At 27.1% G+C, this 25,541-nt stretch overlaps 2 protein-coding genes across 4 annotated transcripts in view; both read left to right on the top strand.

Moving 5' to 3' along the window:
- Positions 1-6,841, top strand: part of LOC103572600 (angiotensin-converting enzyme) — a 51,683-nt gene extending 44,842 nt beyond the window's left edge. For both annotated transcript variants that reach the window (XM_014444574.2, XM_014444573.2), the window contains exons 12-13: positions 2,665-2,831; positions 5,069-6,841. In XM_014444574.2, coding sequence (XP_014300060.1) covers positions 2,665-2,831; positions 5,069-5,211 — 310 coding nt within the window. In that variant the 3' untranslated portion in view covers positions 5,212-6,841. The remainder of the gene's footprint in view (positions 1-2,664; positions 2,832-5,068) is intronic.
- A 4,694-nt stretch (positions 6,842-11,535) lies between these two features.
- Positions 11,536-25,361, top strand: LOC103572601 (uncharacterized). Of its 2 annotated transcripts, none has more exons than XM_053739406.1 (10): positions 11,536-11,859; positions 12,528-12,914; positions 13,493-13,619; positions 16,238-16,379; positions 19,432-19,549; positions 19,701-19,963; positions 20,295-20,558; positions 21,712-22,089; positions 24,554-24,673; positions 25,162-25,361. In XM_053739406.1, exons 2-10 carry the CDS (start codon positions 12,793-12,795, stop codon positions 25,305-25,307), a joined length of 1,680 nt encoding a protein of 559 aa, XP_053595381.1. In that variant the 5' UTR covers positions 11,536-11,859; positions 12,528-12,792; the 3' UTR covers positions 25,308-25,361. The 2 variants fall into 2 exon arrangements, with proteins under 2 accessions (XP_053595381.1, XP_008549477.1); XM_008551255.2 differs by having other exon boundaries at positions 11,536-12,195.
- Positions 25,362-25,541: the final 180 nt, after the last annotated feature.

Raw genomic sequence — 25,541 nt, 5'->3', positions numbered from 1 at the left:
CATCCATTAAACAATAAAAAAAAATATTATTATTTTATACATTTTTTTAATTAATAAGCTTTCTAATATCCTTGGCCATTAAAAAAAATAAATGAATAATGGTTTATTTATTTATTTTTTAAATTACAAATAAACATAAAAGTTGATATGTGATGTTAGTAACGCAATCAATGGTTCAGAGTCCCGTAGTTAAAAAGTTGCGAAATTATAAGCAGACAGGAAAGTCCCGATTTCGCTCTTACTCTCCATACCGGAAATTATAAGATCGATGAATTACGGCAACTATTCGCTAAAAACATTCCTAAAACGTTCTTGTAACCCATTCACTGTTCTCACGGCTTCGATTAATTCGCTTGGGCATTATCTGTGTAATTATACATTGCTTAGACATTTTTTAAATTTGTCTAGGTACCGGTGATATTAATAGTCTATAGGATTAAGAAACTCTTGGTGTTAATGTGCTAACCTATGTCTTTAGATGAAAATTTCTATTGCGACATTTTGGCGCTCGGAAAATAGTTTGAATTTTTTTTAAAAGTGCAAAATTGTTTCCTTGTATTTTATTGGTTCTCAGAACTTTTAGCTGCCAATTAACACAACCTCTAATTTAGACATCCATGCAATTCCTAAATATGACAGCCATAACCTATTACTTTTAAATAAAATTCTAATCTTCTGTTTTTTAAATTATCTCAAAAGAATACATCAAATTCAAAATGGCGTTTATTATTATTAAGACAGCTTAATCTCTAATAAAATCTTACTCGTCGACTTAATTTGACGTTAATTGATAAAAGATAACAACTAACGCATACTTAAATAGTATAATTAAGAGTCATCACACAAAAATATTATCTCACTGACAAGTTTCTTACATCTTACTCGCTTAATATAAAATCACTTTCTACGAGGTATGTTGAGCATTAATCTATAGCCAAAGGCATTATTCGCGTTATAACGTGACCCAACGTACACTTGACCTTTCAGAAATGTTTTATATACACAACTTACTCCATATATGTATGTATATGAATTCCAATACAAATTCCATAGGTTATTTATTTTTAACACTTGACACTCAATATTCAATTATTACATAACCTTACATCTTATTATTTAATCTCCTTACACAATGTCAAGAATAATAAATAACAAATTATACAACTTGATTTTTTTTATCATGAATAATATTATTATTTATTTAGCAAATATTTTTAAATGATAGATCTGTTTGCCGAGAGTTTTATACATTTACATGTGTATACTTTAATAATATAACAAATATGTCATATATATATAGAAATATAGGTATACACAGAAAAAAATGATTTATTGGTTCATGAAAAATTTTGCATTATGAAATAAAACCAGAAATTTTATTAGAAAAAAAAAATATTTATTCACATCAAGGCAATTTTTGATCTCAATTCAAAATCAAAAAATTTCTTGAGGTCAATAAAAATTTTTTTGCCAAGAAATCATTATATATATATATATATATATATATATATATATATATATATATATATATATATATATATATATATATATGTATATATATATATATATATATATGTATATATATATATATATATAGGGGAGAGTGGGGCAAAATGAGCCCCTAGGGGCAAAATGGGCTGATATTTATATTACATATAAGCCCTCAATTTTTAAGGGGCCCATTTTGCCCCCCCCCATCCTCCCCTATATATGTATATGTATATATTTATATATATATCTTATTACGTCATGTGATTATTAGATAGTATTTGTTTAAGCCGGATGTAATGATTTGTATCAAGAAAATATATATATATATATATATATATATATATATATATATATATATATATATAATGCAAAGGTTAAAGCTTTTCATTTAATTAATTTTGTACTTTATACCAATACCTAGTAATTAAAGCGTACATTTATAGTCAATTAAGTAATTAACAATTTTTTTTTTTGATAAAAAAAATTTAAATTACCACAATTAACTTTATTTAGTGTATATATTGAATTAATAAGTATATAAAGTTAATAATTAATTCAAAAAAAGTTTTGGGTTGAACATATGAATGTAACGTTACTGAAAAGCTTTTAGTTTGACTGTTGATTTAACAATTGTTAAAAGTTTTGTCGAGTTTCGTCCAAACATATTCTGGCTCAGATATATATATATATATAAATTATGAATTTTTTTTTTTTTTTCAAATGTTGGTTCTGTAATTTTTTGCTTATGAAAATTTAAATGCAACTTTGAAATTGCATTGAATTTTTTACGTCTGCTGCAGCAATGTTTTTTTTTTTTTTTTTTTTTTTTTTAATATATATAAGCGTTAAATTAATAGCCAACATATGATTTTATTTATAAAAAATTTTAATGTATTTAAATTTAAAATAAAAAAAATTTCTCTTGAATAAGACATTTGTAAATTTCAAGTAAACACACGTCTCCGAATTCCCGGCAATAATTTAAAAAAAAAAAACAATCTCTGCATACTTACTAACAGCCAAAGTTTAATTCATTAATTTATATATTTTTTATTCATCCGAAATAAAAATTTTGGAGAAAGTAAATTTATTTTTAAAATTTGAAATTTTTTTTTTTCTTCTGCTGCTTCTGTTTCTGTTCTTGACATATAATAGACCGATTTTCACTTGCAGGAGATTGATGGAGAAAGGATCCTCAAGACCGTGGCAGGACACACTCCAAGAGGCGATCGGTGAATTCAGATTGGACGGTGACGCACTCAGAGAATTTTTCAGGCCATTGGAGGATTGGCTGAGAACGGAAAATCTAAGGAACGGTGAAATTGTCGGTTGGTCTTACGGTAAGTTCTATTATATATATTTATTATCACATCATTCAATATGTATCTCGGCCTGTCTCTATTTCTATATAACCATATATATATATATATATATATATATACATATAAATAAAATATATATAAAATCACTTTCCATCACATAAAGTAAAGTGAGCTAAAAAAATAACCGACTTTCTGATCTTCCGGTTTATTATGTCTCAGTATTTTATTGATCATTGATCTCTAACGGATTTCCGTGTAATATATATATGTATATATATATTGATAATAAAATATATAAGACCACTAACCACTGCTCTTTATTATTGATATATTTATGATCATATTTCACTTTTAAAATAATTTATATAATCAAAATTTGTTACTTTCTGCTACCCGCGAATAATAAATTTAAATTTTTCCCGCGAAATTTGAATTGAAAAATTTCAAGCTCAAAAATAAAATTTTTACTAGACCAAAAAGCGGTCGACTAAAAACTCAAAAGTGAAAAGACCGAAATTTGACCAAAAACTTTGAGATACTTGAAATTTAATAAAAAAAAAAAATTATCCGACCGAAAAAACTCTGACTCAATTTATCAGCAAATTTTCGGCCTGTTTATGAGAAATAACCAAATTTCGACGTATTTCCAGCCAAATTTCGGTCTTTTCTAATACAATTCTATGGCTTAGTCCTAATTTCGAAGAAATTCAGCTTTTTCGGCCTTTTTCGCGTATTTTCAGTCCGAAAAAGGTTAATTTTAATAAGCAACAGAAAAAAATTTATACTTAGGCTCAAAAATATTTTTCGCAATTTCGAAAAAAATCAAAATTTTGTTAAAAAAAAAAAATATCGAGCGCAAAAATTAATTTTCAACCCAAAGTATCCTTTTTTTCAGGGAATAGTAAAAATTAAAAAAATATTACTTCATATAAAAACCCATAAATAATCTTCTCATATATCTGTCGTTATTTACTTGTGATTATAATAGGCGAAGCTGTATCCTCAATCCTCGTATGTTGGCGCTATCTAATCCGTGGGATTGAGTATTATTACGAAATGGGTGTAACGAGAGCGAAAGGAGCCTCTTACATTACACTACACAACACAACACTGCATTGCACTATACTAGATACCAGTGCAGCACATGTTAATAAACCCTCACGACTAATATATAAGTAAAAGAACTAAATATAATAATAAATACATGAATATTTCTCGTCAGCATTAATCGCTCCGATACGGACAAGAAATACGTGAGGGTTCGCGTGTCCTCCCACATGCACATTGAGCTTTTAGTTTAAGTTTTTGTTCTATACAATGTAATGTAAGTCGAGTTAATAATATGAAGAAAGATGTAGTATGGCGTCTGTTGCTGTATAAAGCTGTTATGCATGTATAGAATCGTGAGACACGTTCGACGTCTTAAGTCGCTCTTATTTCCATGCCTCGTTGCCTTTGTTTAGCTCTCACGACACACTTTAACTTACTCAAGTCTTTAATACATTTTTTTATACATTTATTCTTACATATTTAACACGAAACACCCACGGAGATATATACTCGTCCGATATTGTGCCTATATATGAATATTCTTTAATTCACCTGGGAAAATTGCGGTTTTTTTTTACTGGGTCGGCTCTCTTTTAAATATTTCATATATAGACAGAAAAATTTTCCTGGCGTAAGAAATATTTTGCGTAAAAATTGAATTTTAAATTTTTCTTAAGACTTTTCTAATTAAGAAGAAATTCTTAAGAATTTTTAGATTTTTCTTTTTGTGAAAAAAAAATTTTCAATTTATTGGAAATTAATAATTAAAATAATAAAATTTACTGTGGCTCATTTTCCCCCATTTTCATATCGTTTTTTTTTATAATTCAAAAAAAAAAATTTTTTGATTCAAATTTTTGAGTTACCGCCCAAGATGACCCATTTTACCCCGATTTTTATGTGTAATCAATTTTTTATAGAAAAATCATCACTACCCTGTTATTTTATAATTAAATTTTCTCAAACAAAACAATAAATACTACTACTAATAATAATAATAATAATAATAATAATAATAATAATAATAATAATAATAATAATAATAGAGTGAACTAATTTTCATGGGATTACAGATTACACATAAATTTATTTTTATTTACAATACAGCTTTTACTGAGAGAAATATATGAGAAAGACAATTAATTAATATCCTGTTGTTTATTGTTATATATATAGATATTTATGTATATATATATTTATTCCAGACGGCGACTACTGCAAACGGAGCATCGAAACAGCCGGTCTTCAAGTCTATGGAGCTGGATTTTATAATAGTGCTTTCTCTGTTTATCAATATTCGAGTTTCGTTATAACTCTGCTATTAATTATTGTGACAGCCGTTTTTTAAATTCCCAATTTATAAATTTATTTATTACTTAAGTTATTTTATTTAAAATAAAATTTTAAAAAATCTAAATAATTATTTGTTTGAATTTTTACTACAGGCTTACTTCGATGGAAAAATATTTTTTTAAATTTTAATTTTGTATGGTGAAATTTTGAGAAATTTTCTCCGTGGAAAATAATAGGCAAAAAAAAAAATTAAATGATTTAAAATGCAAATAAATCAGACCGCGAGATATAATAAGTATATTTTGAAATCAACGCACATATAAGAACGCGGAAAGAGAAATAAATGATCCTATACGCTACATATAAATAAATACACAAATATATACATATATACATATATATATGTATATAATCAGTTGTCCATCACATCACGTTAGTCATAATAAAAAGTCTATAGAGACTTAATTTCGAGATTGAATATCTCGATAACATTCTCTCTTCTACAATGCGCACATCAATTACACTAGCAACGAAACAAATATATAAATATATATAAGAAATATATGTAAGTGATTCAAATATTTCTCAAAAATTTTTATTTATTTTGTGTAAAGAATTTTAAATAGAATTTTATGTTTTTTTTTTACTGTAACAAGATGGCGAAAAAATCTATTGTGCGCATGCGCATAAGGAGGGGGAAAACCCGAAGATACCCGAAGTAAATTTCTGTGCTACTGCGATCATAGACAAAACTCTAATAGTAAATTTTTATGTTTTTCAGCAAAAACTTTGATTCCATTTTCAAAAAATTTTTGAAAAAGTTCAATTTTTTTTTCCAATTCAAAATAAATTTATCTGAATAATTTTGAAATTTAAATATATAAATATCAAATTATCTGGTATATTTTTTTTTTAGCTTATTTTGTATTCGTTCAAAAATAAAAAAAATTTTTTGAAAAAAAAAAAAAAAAAAAAAAAATAAAAAAGAAAAAAAAAAGAAAAGTCTCCGCAAAAACGTGACAAACAATGAATCTAATGCCCTATAGAGTCTGGCTTTCACCGATTAGCCGACGTTAAAAGGAAGTAAAAAAAAAAAAAACCAAATAGATAAAGTATAATATAAGTAAATATATAAGGGAGTTATAGAGAAACGGAATTCGGTGTAAGTATAAAAAAAATTAAATTGAATTTTAAAAAAACGCAGTATAATAGACACTAATGAGGCGATGATACGCTAGATCTTATTTGTAATTCTCCTGGTAACTGTTTTAGTTGTAAATTGGTTGAGATACTTGACGTTAAATTGTTTGTAGACGTCTCCTGACTGTGACACCTTCTGGGAAATAGCAATTATGAGCCTTTCACATAATGTGATGTAATGGAGATTAAAAGACACGTTGGGCGCCAGATGAATTTCATTTTTTATTGTTAGTATTTATGAGTGCGCCGGTCGTTTAAATTTAACGGATACTTTTTTCGGTGATTAATTATCGCAGTTAATGGTTTATTTGGGTATTCAATAAATTTTAATTGGCTGAAAGTGATCATAAAAGGTATTTAATTATGACATTGTAATGCTGATTGATCAAGAGTAAATTGCATTTAATTATTAAATTGAGATTAAGGTATTACTCATGTGAAATTTTATTAATCATCATAATTATTCATAATACTATAATTTGACTGCTACTTTGCGACATTAATTTTTTTTTTTATTCATTATAAATTCTTTTATTACACAACAGAAAAAAAAAATTTCTTGGCGCCATTAATTTTTCTCTTCTCAGGAAATTTTTTAATTGACCCAAAAAATATTTCCTGAGGAGCAAAAAAAAATTTTTTAGAGCGAGAAAATAATTTTCATGCCGAAGATCATTTTTTCCTGTGTATAGATCATTAAAAAAAAAAGATCTATTCAATTGATCTTGACCAATAATTTTATAGACGATTCTAAAGTGAGTAGACATTTTTGGATATTTTTTTTGACAAATAAATTACAAAAAAAAAGAAAAATGAAAAAATGCACATGTAGAAAATTTAAAAAACTGGAAGTGTAATTTATTCAAATTTTTTTTTTTATAATTTATCACTTAAGAAAAATGATCTATTAAATTGATCTTAACCAATAATTTTATACTTGATCCTAAAGTTAGACAATTCAAAATTTTCGGATTTTTTTTTTTACCAAAAAAATTGCAATAAAAAAAAACTAAAAAAATGCACATGTAGAAAATTAAAAAAACTAGAGGTGTAATTTCTTAAAATATTTTTTTTTTTATAATTTATCCCTTAAAAACAAATCAAAAACATCAGGCGTCAATTAACTACAGTATCATTAATATTTTTCCCAATAAAATTACTTTCATTCATAAAAAAAAAAAAAAATGAGTCATGATATTCAGTAATAATTAATACACCCGAGCTGTGTACTCTTAATATATAATAAAAAAAAATTGTTATTTAATAAGAGGGCAAAAATAACAGAAATTATGAACTGCAAATTTTTTTTTCTATTACGAGATCACGAAGAAATGAATGATAATTTTCTCATGATGACAGACATGTAGACTAAAGACATGTGGACATAGATATATATGTATATATAATTTACAATGATATGAAGAAAGTCTCTATCGAGTACAACCGGTCGTCTATACAATGATTGCATCGAATTGTACATAACAATGACACGCGTGTCAGACAGTCCGAGTTATTGAACAGACCACGGCTTTAACTCTTGCATATATTTGTCAGACATATCCCTTCATATATTGGGTCTACTGTGCACTGAACAATGACTCCATGCACCGGCATTTTAAACTGAACGTAATCAAGTGTTGCGATAAATTGCGGCTCATTATAATTAATTTTTATTTCTAAGACTGTCTGTAGTTTCATACATTTACTTTTTTCAAACCATTGTTATCATTGTCGCTGTTCTTTCTCAATGAAGCAATTACTGTAATAATAACTACGATAAACACGTATTATATAAATATATATAATTTATGATATAAATATAAGTAACCTTGTCATGGCACACCGTCCATAGTTATCTCGACAATTAGATCACATTAGTTGTTATTGTAATAATGAATTGTATTATAATTATTTAATATTAATGGATAAATAAAAAATGTAACCGTTTATTTGAATTTAATTTTTTTTTTTTTTATTTATTTATTTCTTTTTTTTTCTAGGCGAAGACTTGGGAAACTTTTTTTTTAGGTTATGACAGCGCGCCAGGTGGGAGAGGGTAAGGAAGATGGAGTAGGATGGAACTAGTTATAGATTTTAGTGAAAAGTGGACAGTAACTTTTTTCCTGTTGGGAATAACTCAGCATAACAATAACATTTTTTCTTCAATATGATGCCCTCTAATAGGAAAAGCCATAAAAAGTTCTGGGAATAATTTATTTTTTGAATTTAGACCCATATGATGGGTTGGTGGACATGGATGGAGATGATTCTTTATGAAGTAGCCCGTAACTTTGCTCTTTTTGGGAATAACTCATCACAATATCAACTTTTTTTGTTCATTATGATGTCCTGTAGTAGGAGAAACCTGAAAAAGTCCTAAAAAAATATTCTATCTTTGAGTATTTGACGCCGGGCAGATGGAGGCAGATGCGGGCAAATGACGAGGTCTCTGTTCTTTTTGAAAAGTAGCTCACAAAATTTTCCCTGTTGAAATAACTCAGCACAATATCAACGTTTTTTGTTTACTGAGGTCTTCTCCAGTAGAAACAACTATAAAAAACCCATGGAAAATTTTCCTGTTCATTTAGCATGGGACATATATATGGAATTTAATTCTGATAATAATAATAAAGATTTCGATACTTCTTATAGGATCGTCAGTTCGAATTTATGAAGCTGTCTTCAGTCTGCAGTTAGCTCATAAATTTCAGTATGTTGACATTTTTAATCGATCTATGATACTCACACACAATTAAAATAATAGATGATCACTGATGCGGAAATAAAGAAAGGGTTTCATTCGGTCAGTAAGCTTCAGCTCGCATTTCAATCGCCTCGCAATTCCATTTAGCCCTTGGCAAAAAAGAATAATAGCCATCTGCAAAAGAAAAATAATCAAATTACTGAACTGGCAACTCATCGAATTCTGAAAAAAATAAAATTCATCAAATATCAAGTCCGCTCGATTGCAAATATGAAAAAAAAAAACAAATCAATTTGAATTAATCTTCGAGCTAAACACTTCTCGTATTCATTCCTCTGCTAGCAATCAAAACAAATCATACATACATAATTTACTAATTTACTGAAATTAATACCATCGATAAATTCCGGGCAAGCTCTTTAGCCGAAATTACGGGTTCGAAATTAATTTAGTTTCTCAATTTCTGTCAGTTTCTTTTTTTAATTGTAAATATATATGTTATATATTATCTATTTATAGGATGACATTAATTTTTTTTGCCTAAATTTCCGTAACAAAAATATATATTTTTGTTACATCAGCAAGTGAAAGTTGATAAAATTACCAAAAAAAAAAAAATATGTTATACAAGAGTACATATTTTTAAAAATATATATTTTTAAAAATAAAATGTTATCTCAGAAAAAATATCACATTGCGAAGCCATGGAATTTTAAAAATTTTTTCTTTTACCAAAAAATCCATTTTTTTTTATCGAAGGTACAAAATTCAAATTCAATAATTTTTTCTAAAAAATCTAAAACAAAAAAAACTACAAATTTATTTTTTTACACTGTATAGAAATCCATTAAAAAAAAAATATATATATATATACATATATTTGACAATTTTGGAATTTTGAAAAAACTAAAAATCGAATTTTTTTTTTTCAATGTCAACTATAAAAAAAAATAAATTACGTCTTTATGGCTTCCAGTATCTATTACAGGATTTTTAGGGGGGGGGGGTCAAAATTAGGTAATTTTATATTTATATATATTTTGATAAAAAATATCATTTGGCATAAAAAAATTTTTTATACGCCCTTATGTGTAATTAATTTTCAAAAAAAAAAAAAAAAAAAAAATATACTGTCTATGACAGATAAATATATAATAGACAGAACATATGTTTTTATAATCAGCGAAAGTATTTTTTTTTTATAATATATTTTTCTGGTTCGTTTAGTAGGTGAAGGTTGATAATAATTTATAATGCTTAGAAACATTAAACTAAAATTGATAGATAATTTACAGTAGATACAGCTTCAAATGTATTGATGACGTAATAGAATAAAAAATCCGTAGATTGAAATTTAAATTGATCGGGTAAAAATTAAGGATATTATAGTTAATGATGATAGGGCAAATTACAAGCTAATTTGTGTGGGTAATTGGTTAGAGTTGTGTCTGCTGAGCCATTATAATTTAGACTAGTGTTGTTATATTGTCTTGTACTGTGCATGTACGGCTAAATAAATGTCAAGTACGGGTTATATTGTAATGAGTCGAGCTGGAGTTAACTTTAGTCAAGACGGGATTAATCGAGGGGCTGCAGTTTCTACCGAGTACTATTTATTTATTTTTTTTTTTTAGAGAACAAAGATCTTGTGATCTTACAAATTTGCAATCACTTGCTTGCTGCTACACAACTTTTGTTGCATAATTTCGTTACTGAAACTTGACATCTGTTTCTTTCTCTCTTGTTTCTCATGATTTTACTCAGCTATTATTTTTATTAAATTTATTTATTGATAATAATTTGAACTTTTTGCAGTAATGGAACAAATGAAAATTTTGGCTACTTTTTGGTTCAATTTCTTCCAATAAATATTTTAAAAATTTATATTCTAGTTTTTGACTCAACAAAAAAAAAAATTGAAATTCAAAATTTATTTGATTTTATATCTCTTATAACTCTGCAAATTTTGATTTTACAGAAAAAAGTTTGAAATAAATTTTATAGGAAATTTTATTGGCTACAAAAAAGGTCTCTTACAAAAAATTGATAAATTCAAAATTCTTTGAGATATAGCCATTTTTATATTACACAAATATAAATAATTAATTTCAGTATTTTTGAAAATTAATTAAATGTCCAAATTTTATTTTTTGTCAAATTCATGAAGCCCTACTGGACTATGCTGAGTAATAGCTACGCCTATTTCATTATTTTTAAACAGTAATTTTTATTTTACCATATGAAAAATTAATTTGGTCGAAGTAAAAAATTTTTTTGATAAAAATGATTATTAATTTTGGAATAAAAATAATTTATTATATTATATGAGATGGCATATATATGTAATTTAGTTACTATAGTAGTTTCGTCTTGAACTGTAGTATATAATCTTTAATTTGTCAACGAATCAAGTGAATGAATTACTAAAAAAAGTGGGGGAAATTCTGTCAGATAGGGTCGGAGTTCATTGTGCTATTCAAGTGCATTCCGAGTTACTACGACGCGCCCAATTACTTTCATCCAAGATAACTTCTTCATGTTACTCAATTTTTATATTCCAATCCTTTAATTAAAATTCAAAACTTACAGAAACAAAAATCGTCTCGTTGAAAAATAAAAATTTTTCCCTTCGTCCCAAGTGAAATAAATTCAAAATATGTTCAAAGTTAATATAAAACGACACTAATAAAGAAAGTTATTGAATCGTTTAAAAAAAAAAATTAGAAACCAGACGCCATTTTTTTTTTTTGTTGTAAAATTTTTCTATTTTAGTGTTAAATGTGTCGTGATTTATATTTTGTGAGTAGAAAAACTAAATTACTATGTGACAATAGTCTTTATCCAATTGTCTGGTGATCGTCTTCTCATACGTGCCGAGTAGTACAGAGCGACGTCATCTAATGTAATGTAATGTACTGGCACGTAGACGTTGACATGTACTGTCAGTGTCACTTTTTTTTATTTCTGAATAAAAAGTTGACTTGTTTGACGTGTGATCGGTGATTTGTTGATTGATTGCTATTTTAGGACAACTTGAGGAAACTAGTTTTTTTTTTTTTTTTTTTTTGAATTTTTATTTTGAAATTAAATAGTTTAAATTGTTACAATAATTTTTATTAAATAATGCTAATATGGGTAATAAAATAAAATGAGTAATTGATACAAATTAATTTTATTTTAAATTATTCATTAATTAAAGTACAAAAAATATTATTGCTATAATTATTTTAATTATATTTATCATTTAGTCACACGAGCTGGATTTGGATACAATAATATAAACAAAATATAAAAAAAAAAAAAAATAAAAAAAAAATAATTCAATGAAGATTAAAATACATCGATAGTAACACAATCCTCTTTTGTGTATCAGGATCAAGAGACGAATCGTATCTCGAGCACTTGATACTTAAAAAAATAACTTTAAGTCTCATGAAAAAATAACTCAGTCGTCATTTTATTTTTAGAGCCTTGACATCGTGATCTGTTATGTGAAAATAATTTTTTTTTGTTAATTAATCAAGTGCGTAATTAAAATTACTGCTAAATGCATTGTGATTTTAAAATTTAAATAAATTTTTTTAAGTGACAGTAAAAGTCGAACAAAATGAAAACAAAATTATAGTTGAGTTTTACATCGCTGAAATTTTCGAAGGAACTGAAAAATTCTTTAGCTAATTTTCATTATTGTCGGCACGAGTTTCCGTTTCCTGGCGGCGTGTGTACATCAAAATGGAGTCATCCTGGATTTTGAAACAAAATGGCCTCGTCCTCGTACTCGTCCTCGTCCTCGTCCTTGTTCTGGTGACTTCTGCGGAAGTTTCTGAAGAAAATTTGTGCCAAAGGGTGGAAAAGTAATTTAATTTATATTTATCTTATTTAAAAAAAATATTTTACTTGCATTTTGACTATCGCATAATAGAGCGCGAAATTTAAAAATTAATTTTGTAGAAAAAAAAAATGTTCTTTAAAATGAGCGCTGCCGTAATAATTTTTAATAAAATTTAAGTGATTAATGGTGGTCATTAAATATGTTAATTAATATTTCCGTTAATTTATGATGGTAATAATAATTTTTTAAAAAAATATATATACATATATATAAATATATCTTGTAATAATAGTGGTTGCAAAAAAATTCCTGTTATTTCTCAAAGCGTAAATATTGTAAAAGTTTCTTAACAGGATATATAGTTATATTTTACGACATATCCATCGGACATTAAAATAGAAAGAAGTTTAAAATAATAACAATACTTATGAGCAATCTAAATGATCAGATGTTTGGTTTATTATTTTAAACGAAGGTCATATTAATTTTAGCGCAATAAATATTTGTTGTATTCATAATCTGATGCGGGAACTTTAATTTTGATATTTTAATTAATGTTGATGTTTAATTGGTAATCTAATTAATGGACATATTTTTTAGCTATACAGTGACGGTTAGAGAACAGTATCAACAGCCGGTGCTGGTCACAACGACTTCATGGTGTTTATCTGTCCCACCGAGATGCACTAGAGATCATATTGAAATGAGAACTCAGTTTAGGATAAAGGTATTTATTGGGTAAGGGGAGACTGGGGTAAAATTAGACACCATACACTGTGAAAAATTCCCATTAAATTTTACTATGGGTGCATTGTAACCCCAGACCATAAGAAAACGTACAAAATTTACAAGTGTCCCATAGTAAACAAATGCGCATAAGTCCCAATTGTGTTGTCTGCGCATACCGTTTTCTATGGGACACTTGTAAATTTTGTAGCAGTTTTCTTATGGTCCGGGGTTACAATGCCCCCATAGTAAAATTTGTTGGAAATTTTTCAGTGTAGTAGTGCGGCTCTTCTAGAATTTTAAAAAAGTCTCTAAACTCCCGGGTAAGCATTTTTGACCGGAAGTACACCGAAAAAAGAGTAGAATGGCTAAATCTGAAAAAAGTTCCATCGAAATCATAGATTTTTATTTGAGGTGGCTGAATACACATGAAATTTTATTATTTTTAATAAACAGGCTGAAAAAAGGTCGACAAATTGAGTCGGCTCATTTTCGGCCTTTTTTAAGCCATAGGATTTTTTTTCCATAAAATTGTATAGCTTAGAAAAATTTCAAGCAAACTAGTGTAGAATTATTATTTTTCGGTAGCCGCTGCCAATTATTTTTTTTTTTCAAAATGGCGTTTCATTTTGCCCCACTCTCCCTGTTTACTATCAAAATTCACGTTCTCCTAAAAAAAAATAAAATAAATAACTTTCGGCAGATAATAAAAATTTAAATTTAATTACCAAAAAAAAAATTATATAATAATTTAATAACTAAATAAATTAAATAATATCCCATAATATAATAATAAAATGAAATCACATAAAAAATAAATAATTTATAAATGCAAATAATGATTATCATAAAAAAAAATTTAAATAAATAAATAATTCAGAATATTCCATAATAAATAACCAATAATTTATCAAATCCAATAATATATAAAAATAAATAAATTTTCTGTTCTAACAACTTTTTTTTCCTAATTAAATATGCCTACGATAAAACCTACTTATAGTCCGCGTATAAATATTAAACAGTGAATCAGAACAAAGACCGTAAAATAAAAATATATGAGGGAGTTGATTACTCGTGCAAGTACAAAGCAAACGACTTAATACGTACCAAGGAACTTGTACGTCCTTCTCTCCTTTTATTTATTTTTTATACGCTTGAGTTTCTCAGTGTTTTACTCGACTCAGTAAATACTTATTACGTCAGAGAAAGCGACAGTGAGCGATAAATATCGCGGTGGATAATTAAATAACTGGAAGATATGGGATAGATTAATGTTCATACTTTTCATATATATATATGTTTATGATATGATATTGTTGCATTATTTATTCGGCATTTAATTGTGCAAGATTAATTATCGGTTATTATTTTTAATGATCTGTGATCTCCGATTCTGATGATTTCAAATTATTGGGAAATAAAAAAAATTTTAAAACGTTTCCGGACACTTGTTTTTGCTCATTATAAATTTATTTACATTATTATGTACCCGAGGCACGACGCGTGGTCAACAAAAAATTTATTAATGCATGTAAGGACTTGGATATAAATATGAAAAAAAAAAAATTTTAAAGAGTACGGGAGAAAGACCGAAGGCGCGGCAAACTTTCAACGCAGCTGCTACTCAATGTATATGTATATGTATATATGATACATAATCAAAAAGATGGATTACTCGAGTTATTACGTAGTGCTGGATATGTGTATGATTTATATCTTAATATACATATATATTTGTAAAAAATCAAAATTAGCGGTCATGCTTGGGAATTATATTTATTATTCCTCTGACTTTATTTGTCAATGACCATAATTATTATGATAATTACTGCGGTATTTTTCAGATGATTAATTTTTACTCTGATTATTATTTTTACAATTACGAGTTGCTGGAATAATTGTGTAATTTTTTTTGTAATCTGCATAAATTTGATTTTTTTTTTTTTTTGAGTATCCTTATCTGAAATGAATTATTATTAGAATGTAATTATTTTTTCAAAATGTGCAATGGGATTAAAAAAAAAATTTTCTGTAAATTTTTGAGTGGCCCATTTTACCCGAAACTCAATTTTTTTGCGGATCTGCCTTTTATGACAAGGTGAAAAATTTTCGGAAATGATTTTTTTTTAAGCTGACTGAAAAAATAAAATTATGAATTAATTTTGAAAAATATTTTGACATTTTGGTACTCAATAGACTGTAATATTTTTTTGGAGTATAACTTCTAGACTTTGTTTTTCAAATATATTTGAAAAAAAAAAAAATGGTATAAATATTTGATCCCTTTCACTCGGTGATAACTTTACTCATATATTTAAATAATTTTACAAGTTTCATTCATCCTGATAATTCTGTTAAATTCCCAGCGCCGGAGTTCTCTACCTCATTCAGTATTATAAAACTTTACTGAGTACATGTAATTTAAATATTTATATTTTTTATAAAATAACTTTCAAATCTACGAAATTTCACTAATGGCCAGATTTTTTTTAATAAGTACTCTCAGCTCTTGAAAAACAAAAAATTTAGCATTAATGTACTTTTTATATTATCATCGAAAAGTTATCTTAATTAAATTAATTATTATATAGCGTTAATTAAATTATTTATTTTTAGAGTGAAATAAAAGAAAGGAATGTTAGTGATTGTTGCGAAGGATATGTCAAACAAAAATATCAAATAAATAATTATTACTCGGAAAAATGTATTCCGATATCAAACTGCACACCAGGGTTTATTGGAGATAAATGTGATATTGGTAAATATAAATTTATTTATTATTCAATTCTTTTTTATTTTTAAATTTTATTGCATAGAAAAAAATATTTTTTTTAATGATCAATGAAAAAAGTAAATTATATATGAAAATTGACCATATATGGTTCATATATACGTCATATATGACCTGTATATGCATCATATATGCTCTATATATGACCCACATATGGAAAATGTATGACATATACATGAAACATATATGAGTCATATGTGATTCATATATGCTTTTATATAGAGCATATATGAACCGTAAATGAATCATATATGCTCTATATATGACTCACATATGGAAAATGTATGACATATACATGAAACATATATGAGTCATATGTGATCCATATATGCACATGTATAGAGCATATATGATCCGTATATGAATCATATATGGAGCATATATGATACAGGGATTTAACATATATGATTCATATATGATCCGTCTATGGAATATATATGAACCATATACCAATCATATGTGACCCACATACGGAGAATATATGATATATACACAAGATATATATGAATCGTATATGATCTATGTATCTGTCATATATGCTCATGTATAGAGTATATATGATCTGTATATGAATCATATATGGAGCATATATGATACAGGGATTTAACATATATGATTCATATATGATCCGTCTATGGAATATATATGAACCATATACCAATCATATGTGACCCACATACGGAGAATATATGATATATACACAAGATATATATGAATCGTATATGATCTATGTATCTGTCATATATGCTCATGTATAGAGTATATATGATCTGTATATGAATCATATATGGAGCATATATGATACAGGGATGTAACATATATAATTCATATATGATCCGTCTATGGAATATATATGACCCATATACCAATCATATATGACCCACATACAAAGAATATATGATATATACACAAGATATATATGAATCGTATATGATCCATGTATCTGTCATATATGCTCATGTATAGAGCATATATGATTTGTATATGAATCATATATGGAGCATATATAACCCGCACATGGAATATATATGGTTCATATGTGACCCGTCTATGGAGTATATATGACTCATATACGAATCATATATGACCCACATCCGGAGCATATATGATATATACTCAAGACATATATGATTCATATATGATCCATACATCCGTCATATAAGTTTATAAATAGAGACCACTTATGCTCCATATATGCTTCATATATGTCATATATGGGCATATATGACATATATGACCAATTTTCATATATGCTCCATATGATTCCTTTTCACAGAAATTAATTTTTACTCACCTACTCAAATTTTTCACATAAAAGAATTTTTTTTTTATATATACTAATAATCACTGAAATAAATTATTTTAATTAATCATAAAAAAATATGTTACATAGAAAAATATAATAATTAATAAAATAAATGTATGATCTAAAAAGATTAAAATGCGTGAGAGTAAAAACAATAAATGATTCCTACGCTCAATACAGTACTGTAATAAATTGTTAACTCATGAGAATTTGATTTAACGTACGATATGTTATATAGGGGGCGAGTCAAATTCAATTGGCAATTTCACTTGACTCATTGTACCCACCGATTGCCCATGACGCGGCTTGATATTACACATCAAATGTTAATACACAACATCACAAATGTTTCCTCACCAAACGTTGTTTTATTTGTCCTACTATATATTATTATCCACAAGCACTGCACATATATATAAATATATACTTACAGTATAAATTATTAAACACACATATATACATATATATTAACAAACATACAAGTGCAAAATGTCACCGGAACCAGTTACGATAATGCATTTATTTTAATGTACTTTCACGTATTTGCTGCATAGTTAATTAATTGCATAGATTTTTCTATATATATATATTAATAATAATAATAATCACACGTGTTACATGTCTGGGTTGTTAAATTTATAGCTCTTTAATTTCATAAAATTTTTATTTATTTATTTTTAAACTCATCGCCGCAGCTAAAAATAAATAAAAACATCAAGTTTGTAGTGGAAATTTTCACTAATTACGGAAATTTTTTTTATTCGTTTACGTGTGGGTATGAATAAAAAAAGAGAACAACCCTGCCATGGATAAGGAAGCAATCCTTGCGAAAGTATTTTCAGAGTCACTTCCGGTATTTCGTAAAACTTTCAACGTTTGCGTTTATTGGAAATTTGAATTTCCGAAATTTATTTAATGACATCATACAAATCATTATCATTTATTTATTTTTAATTATATAATATAGTATTTTATAAATTAATTAAAACAATTATTTATAATTTTTTGTTGCCTGTAATCGATTATCTTTCGAGGTCTTTCTAGAAGGCAATAATGAACTAATTTACTAATAAATTTAATTTAAAGATTATTAAATAAATTTTCCGATGCCGTATGACTACAAGTAGCTGGTAGAGAAAGGGGGGGGGGGGGGGGGTGGGACCCTTAAGAAATGGGGGCTTATATATAATATAAATATCAGCCCATTTTGCCCCACTCCTCCTTAATAAAGGAAAAGGGAGAGGGAATGGGCCACTAAAAATTTTGGATGTCTCGAATGATTTGGAGGCAGAATGAGCCCCAAAATTTAAGGCGCCCACCCCCCTCCCCTCTCTTAATTGTTTTAAGTAATTAATTAAAACTAAATTTAATTAATAAAATTTGAAATTTTTTTCTTCTAGAATTTTATTAAAAAAAAAAAAATATATACGGGAGGGGGGAATGGGCCCCTTAAAATTTTGGGGCTCATTTACCCCCTCCCCTTCTTCCCCTTTGTTGTAAAAAGAGGTCAAAAATAAGCCGACTTGTCAGTCAATTTCCGGTTTTTTTTTTTAAATAACAAAATTTCGTCATTTTAACCTAATTTCGATTCCTTTGAATAAAAGTACAATTTCAGCCGAATTTAATTTTTTCGGCATATTTCCGGGCAAAAATTTTTACCTGACAAATAAAAATATAAAATATGTGTTATAATTTAAAAACTGTTATCAACAGCGTGTCCAGAAGGTACATGGGGTATCTCATGCCAACAAACATGCAATTGCGGGCTTAAGGGTATTTGTAATCCGATTAATGGAACTTGTAGCTGTCTACCAGGATGGAAAGGCTTAAAGTAAATCCATATGTTTATTGTCTATCAATCATATATCTATATAAATACACTCATAAATTTAACTTTCATATATATTTTATCCACCAATATTTACATATTATTTTTCAAAATATCTCTATAAATAAACAAAAATCCTTATGTCAACTTTTAGCTGCACAGATAAATGTGACCCGAGTAAATGGGGTCGCAATTGCTCAATGTCATGCTTTTGTATCGATGGATTTTGTCATCATGAAACGGGAAAATGTAGCATTCAATCTTCGATAGATATTTTTGGTATCAAAAAAACGAATGATGAAAAAATAATAGAAACGACTGCTAAGTCTACTGAAATTACCCAACTCAGGGGCAATTCATTTGATATTAATTTTTATAATAATAATAATGACTATACAAGTACAGAGCTGCAAGTAGGTGAGTACACACACAAATGGTAATTTTTAATTAATTATATCGCTTTCACTTCATTTAAATAATAATAAAATCATATATTTTTTATGCCTCTATATTATATACATTTATATGCTAATATTTGATTTAACAATTATTTTCATCAGCTCAGTAATTAATAATATATATATATATATTTATTTTTTATTACTTTATTTATTATAATTAACTGACGCAACAACCCTTAATTTACTAATTATTTAATTGATTTTTTTATAAATTACTATGCATTAAATATTATTAAATACTACGTAAGATGATATTTATTGAAATTTATGAAAATATAATAATACAGAGAGCAGTACTGTTACTACTGAAGCAACATCAAAATTGAAAGCGCCAGCAATTAACTCAGTAATTACAGCGAGCGAGAGAACATTTACGACTTCATCAAATGTATTAACAACTACAACAGGTACCCCAATTCTATCAACGACGTTCATCGATACATCAACATCGACATCGACATCGACCTCTTCAAACCGACCAATCCTGGCAGTTCTCCATATGTCTGGAAAATCTATTCCGACCCAAATGATTACGAGCTCCATTGGCACAGGTAACAATCACTACTATTCACATTGTTATCAACTCTATTTCCAAGTCTTGAAATATTAATTTGCTATTCTCATTCATTTAGTAAAACCACACTGTTGAACATTAGGAGTGAATTCGGAGTAATTACGAACTTCATTTGGATCCAAATTCACTCCGTCGCTCCCTGGGTAAAAAAGATTTCCCGCCAAAATTGTAATAGAGTTTTTTTACGGCCGAAAAAAGGTCCAGGTCGTGAATACAGGACTGAAAACTTGCTGGGCCGAAAAATGGCTAATCATTATGTCTGAAAAAAATCGAAATCAGGCTGGCTCAATTTATCAGCAAATTTTCGGCCTGTTTATTGAAAATAATAAAATTTCGGCGAAATTTCGGGTTTATCTGATAAATTTATACTTCAGCGTGATTTTGGTCAAATTTTGGCCCCTTTGAATAAAATTGTAAGGTTTCAGTGTGATTTTGGCCAAATGGAAATTTTTCGATCAGTTTTCGATCTTTTTATATAAAATTCTATGATTTCTGTGTGATTTTGGCCAAAATGATCATTTTCAGTCAGATTTCGGTCTGTTCCCATGAAATTCTATGATTTCTGTGTGATTTTGGCCAAAATGAACATTTTCAGTCAGATTTCGGTCTGTTCCCATGAAATTCTATGGTTTCAATGTGATTTTGATCAAATCGATACTTTTCAGTTCTCTTTCAGTCTCTTTCAATAAAATTCTATGATTTCTGTGTGATTTTGGCCAAAATGATCATTTTCAGTCAGATTTCGGTCTGTTCCCATGAAATTCTATGATTTCTGTGTGATTTTGGCCAAAATGAACATTTTCAGTCAGATTTCGGTCTGTTCCCATGAAATTCTATGGTTTCAATGTGATTTTGATCAAATCGATACTTTTCAGTTCTCTTTCGGTCTCTTCCAAAAAAATTCTATGGTTTCAGTGTGATTTCGGCAAAATATTTTTACCCGGGTCGAAGTTCCAGAGTTTTCAAAAAAATAACTTCAAATACCGAGTAAATAGAGAGTTACCATTTTCAGCAGATAGATTTCGAAGTGCAACTATTGAAAATGAAAATATAAATTTCAATAGACTTTCATTGATTCAGTCGAGTAACAAACTATATTATAAGAAACATCACTTTTTTTTATCCAACAGGATTACAAGATCCGCTGGGTGCTGATAAAATTCCAGTTCACGTTCCGATGTCACTAGATATCATAGCGTTTATTGTTATCGGGTCGATATTATCTTTGGGATTGACAATAATGGCAGTACTGGCAATTCTTCATGTCCGCGCTAAACTTTACGAGACTATAAGGCTGTCAATTTACGACGCCGAGAAACCGTCGGCTGGAGAACATAATAATAGCAACACATTGACAAGAACAAGAACAATAACATCAATACCAATACCAGGACCACCGGCAACTCTAACAGCAGCGGCAATGTCCTCGACACTGACACGCGAAAAAGGATACGACAGGCATACGATAAATCGCAATAGTCATATACTTACACCCGTACGTGATTATGGTGAGTAATTTTACAACGTATTCACTTATTCATTTTTAGTGAGTTCGTAAACAAAATATTTTTATGATTCATAGAATTTATGTCTTTTATTTATTATGAAAAATTTAATACTTGAATAATTTTTTAGAAATTCGGCAGAAATATCCAGTATAAATAAATTCTTAAGATACTTCCTGTCGTTTTCTGAAGAAATGATCTTATAAAGCATTTATAAATTTTGCAAAATCATGCATCAAAATTCATAAGAAACTAAAAAAAAAAAATATGAAAATATTTTAGAAAATAAATGTAAGGTAGCAGTGTAAAATTTTTACCGAGCTTCATTTAATGACCTGGTATTTAAATATTCTGAAAAATTAAAAAATTTGTTAATTCAATGCATGGAAAATTAAAAATTTATATCTGCAAAGTTTTCATGAATTTAATTCATGAGTTTTTAATTTTTAAGGTAGGACATGGCTATTAATTAAAACTGTGCCAATATTTGGTACTGTCACCTATGTATAAAAAAAAAATTAATATTCAAGTAATCGGATAAAATATTTTAATAGGCGACCTGTTTAAATATTCTGCTAAATTTTTACCATGGTTATTTTTTATGGGACAATTATAAATTCGATACTTTTTTAAAATTAATGACCCTGTCAAAAAATCTATATGGAAATCCAGCCTAGATTTTTATGTGGGTTTTGACATGGTGTTTTCGGTCAGATCCCCATATGGTTTCCTATAGGAATCCAGCATAGATTCTCACATAAGTTTCTATAGGAATCCAAACCATGCCAAATTTACATGGGAATCTTTTATGAAATTCCATGTGAATTTTTAAAAAAATTTCTTATGGGAATTCGCGGATGTCAAAATAGGAATCTAAATACCTACAGTTTCCCATATGAATTTTCCATATAAATCCATACTCCTCTATTTTCTATGGAGTCTTATATAAATCTATACTTTCCTACATGGATTCTTATGGGTTTCCATGCGATCCATGGGTTTTTTAGAGGAATATAAGTAAATTATGGACCTCATAAAAATTAAAGGACATAAAAAAAATTCAAATTTTTGAGTGGTTTTCAACATGCCGTAACTCGGTGAAAAATGCTCGTAGAGTAAAAATAAAAAAAGCAAATTGTAGCCTCAAGTTTCTAGTTTTCAGATCTGGAATTCAAATTTTTTTATCACCCACAGTTCGGGAGTAATCTTTGTATAATTGTTGCAATAATTAATCAACTTGATACGCTTGATTATATTACACACAAAAACGTATGTGTATATAAATATATATATGTTATTATTGGCAAAGTTCGAAGAAATAAATTTGAGTCAGACTTTTATTACCATCATATAGTTGAGAGTTGACTTATGCACCTGGTATTACGAGTTAATATTAAAATATTGAAATATGTTGTTATGACACACTCAGAGTGACGAGTATTATTTCGAAATTATTATGCATTATACATAATATATATACATATATATATATATATATATATATATAGCAATGTTAATGAGTAAGCGAATTTACATCATTTACTACCGTTCGTTCAACTTTGTTTCAACAACTTTGTAAATATAAAGCCCATATATAATTCTCGATTTAATTATTGATTATATTTGAATATTAAATGACTAAATTTATATAAATATACCCATTTACCTTTTTTTTCTGAGTAATTTTATCGAGTGAAAAAATAAAACGAATTATATTAAAGAGTGAAAGATTGAAATATTAATGATTGAAAAATTACGTACTTCCGTTTTTTATTCAGTCCCTATTATTTTATTTCAATTTCATTTCTTTTTTTTTACTTTCAGTTGCTAATATGTATGATAAAATAAGCGCTTGTGACTTTTTATTTAAACAATTTTTTTTTTTTTTTTTTCAATTACATAGTGGGAAAATTTTTTTTATCTGATGAGACCGAAGTTTTCTTCTTTTATTTTATTTTCAGGTGGATTATATTGACATGGGTTAGAGTGTTAAAAAGAATCCTTAAGTCCAAGGGCTTATTGAATTGAAATTGAATTTTTCACAAAAAAAAATTTATTTTATTTTTTTAAATTAATAATGAAAAAAAAAATTTTTAAGACAAAAAAAAATTTACTGGTGCAAAAAATTTTTTGTGTACATCATTAACACACATCGATAATTTTTTGATAAAATTTACTCTAAAATTCGAAGTAAATTTGGCCCAAAAACAAAATAAATACAAAAAGAATAAAAAGTGATTCCTTTTATTTTATTTTTTATTCTATTTAATTTAAAATTACTCGAAATTAGGTTTTTCTAGCTCATAATTAAAAACTATCAAAAATGGAAGAGTAATTATACATTTAGGCCCAATTTTACTTACAATTAACGAGTAAAATTTATTAAATAACTTTTTCTGTGCATTAATTAGTTACTATTCTATAAATAATTAATAATTAATAATAAATTTAATTGAATTTATTTTAGAAACTCCAAGATGTATTATTCCGGAGCGACCAGGTACATTACCAAGACCAACTCCTATAACACGTGAATCGACGTATTCAAATCAATATCCAAATATTCATTTATTTAGTAATTTGCGAGGTAATTATATTTTATTTATCATTTCAATAAAATGCATTTTTTTTTTTTTATAAATTATTATTATTATTATTATTAATAAATATAAATAATTACTGATACTGAAATCTATCAGCAGATGAACTAGAAAAATATATAAAAAAAAAGTTTTTAAAATGTAGAATAAACTATAAAATAATGATGATGATGTTATCGTATTGGAAAGTTTAAAACTAAGAAAGTGCCAAGCGTTCTTGAATGACAAAAAAAAAATGGAATAAAATAAATCTCAGTGTTGGAACTCAGCCATTTCTTAAAAGTCTATCGTTTTCCACTTATCGTGTCACGAGAACGGAAATTGTTTACTTGACACGAAACAATTTCTCGCGTAACATAATCTCGTTGCACATGATGATGCAATCCATTTTTTTTTTTTTTTTTTTTTTTTTTTTTTTTTTTTTTTTTTTTTTTTATGATACTCCATTTATTTTTTTATTGTTTTTAATTTACAGAATTATTAGAAGCTCATTACGATCGACCACCGGCTAATTCATTACGTCAATTAACAGCAGAATCAAATAACGAAGCCGAGCATCTCTACGACGAAATTCCACTTCAGACAACGACATTTTCATTAAAATCTAATTCATTTGAATAAATTTATAAATTAATATCATATTAATTGATCATTAATCATTAACTATTAATTATATTTATGTAAAAAAAAAAAAATTGCAATTTAATGTAATAATTTTTCTACGAAAAGATATTATTAAGAATTGAAAATATTTATTGATAAATAGATCAAGTATAAAATTTATTATCAATGAATTTATAAAATAGATATATTTCATAATATATTTCTAAGTATTGCGTATAATTTAATAAATAA

The sequence above is a fragment of the Microplitis demolitor genome, chromosome 5, assembly GCF_026212275.2.
Source record: "Microplitis demolitor isolate Queensland-Clemson2020A chromosome 5, iyMicDemo2.1a, whole genome shotgun sequence".
Classification (NCBI taxonomy): Eukaryota; Metazoa; Arthropoda; class Insecta; order Hymenoptera; family Braconidae; genus Microplitis; species Microplitis demolitor.
Note: the sequence above shows the minus strand (reverse complement) of the source record. Positions and strands in the feature narration are given on the sequence as shown.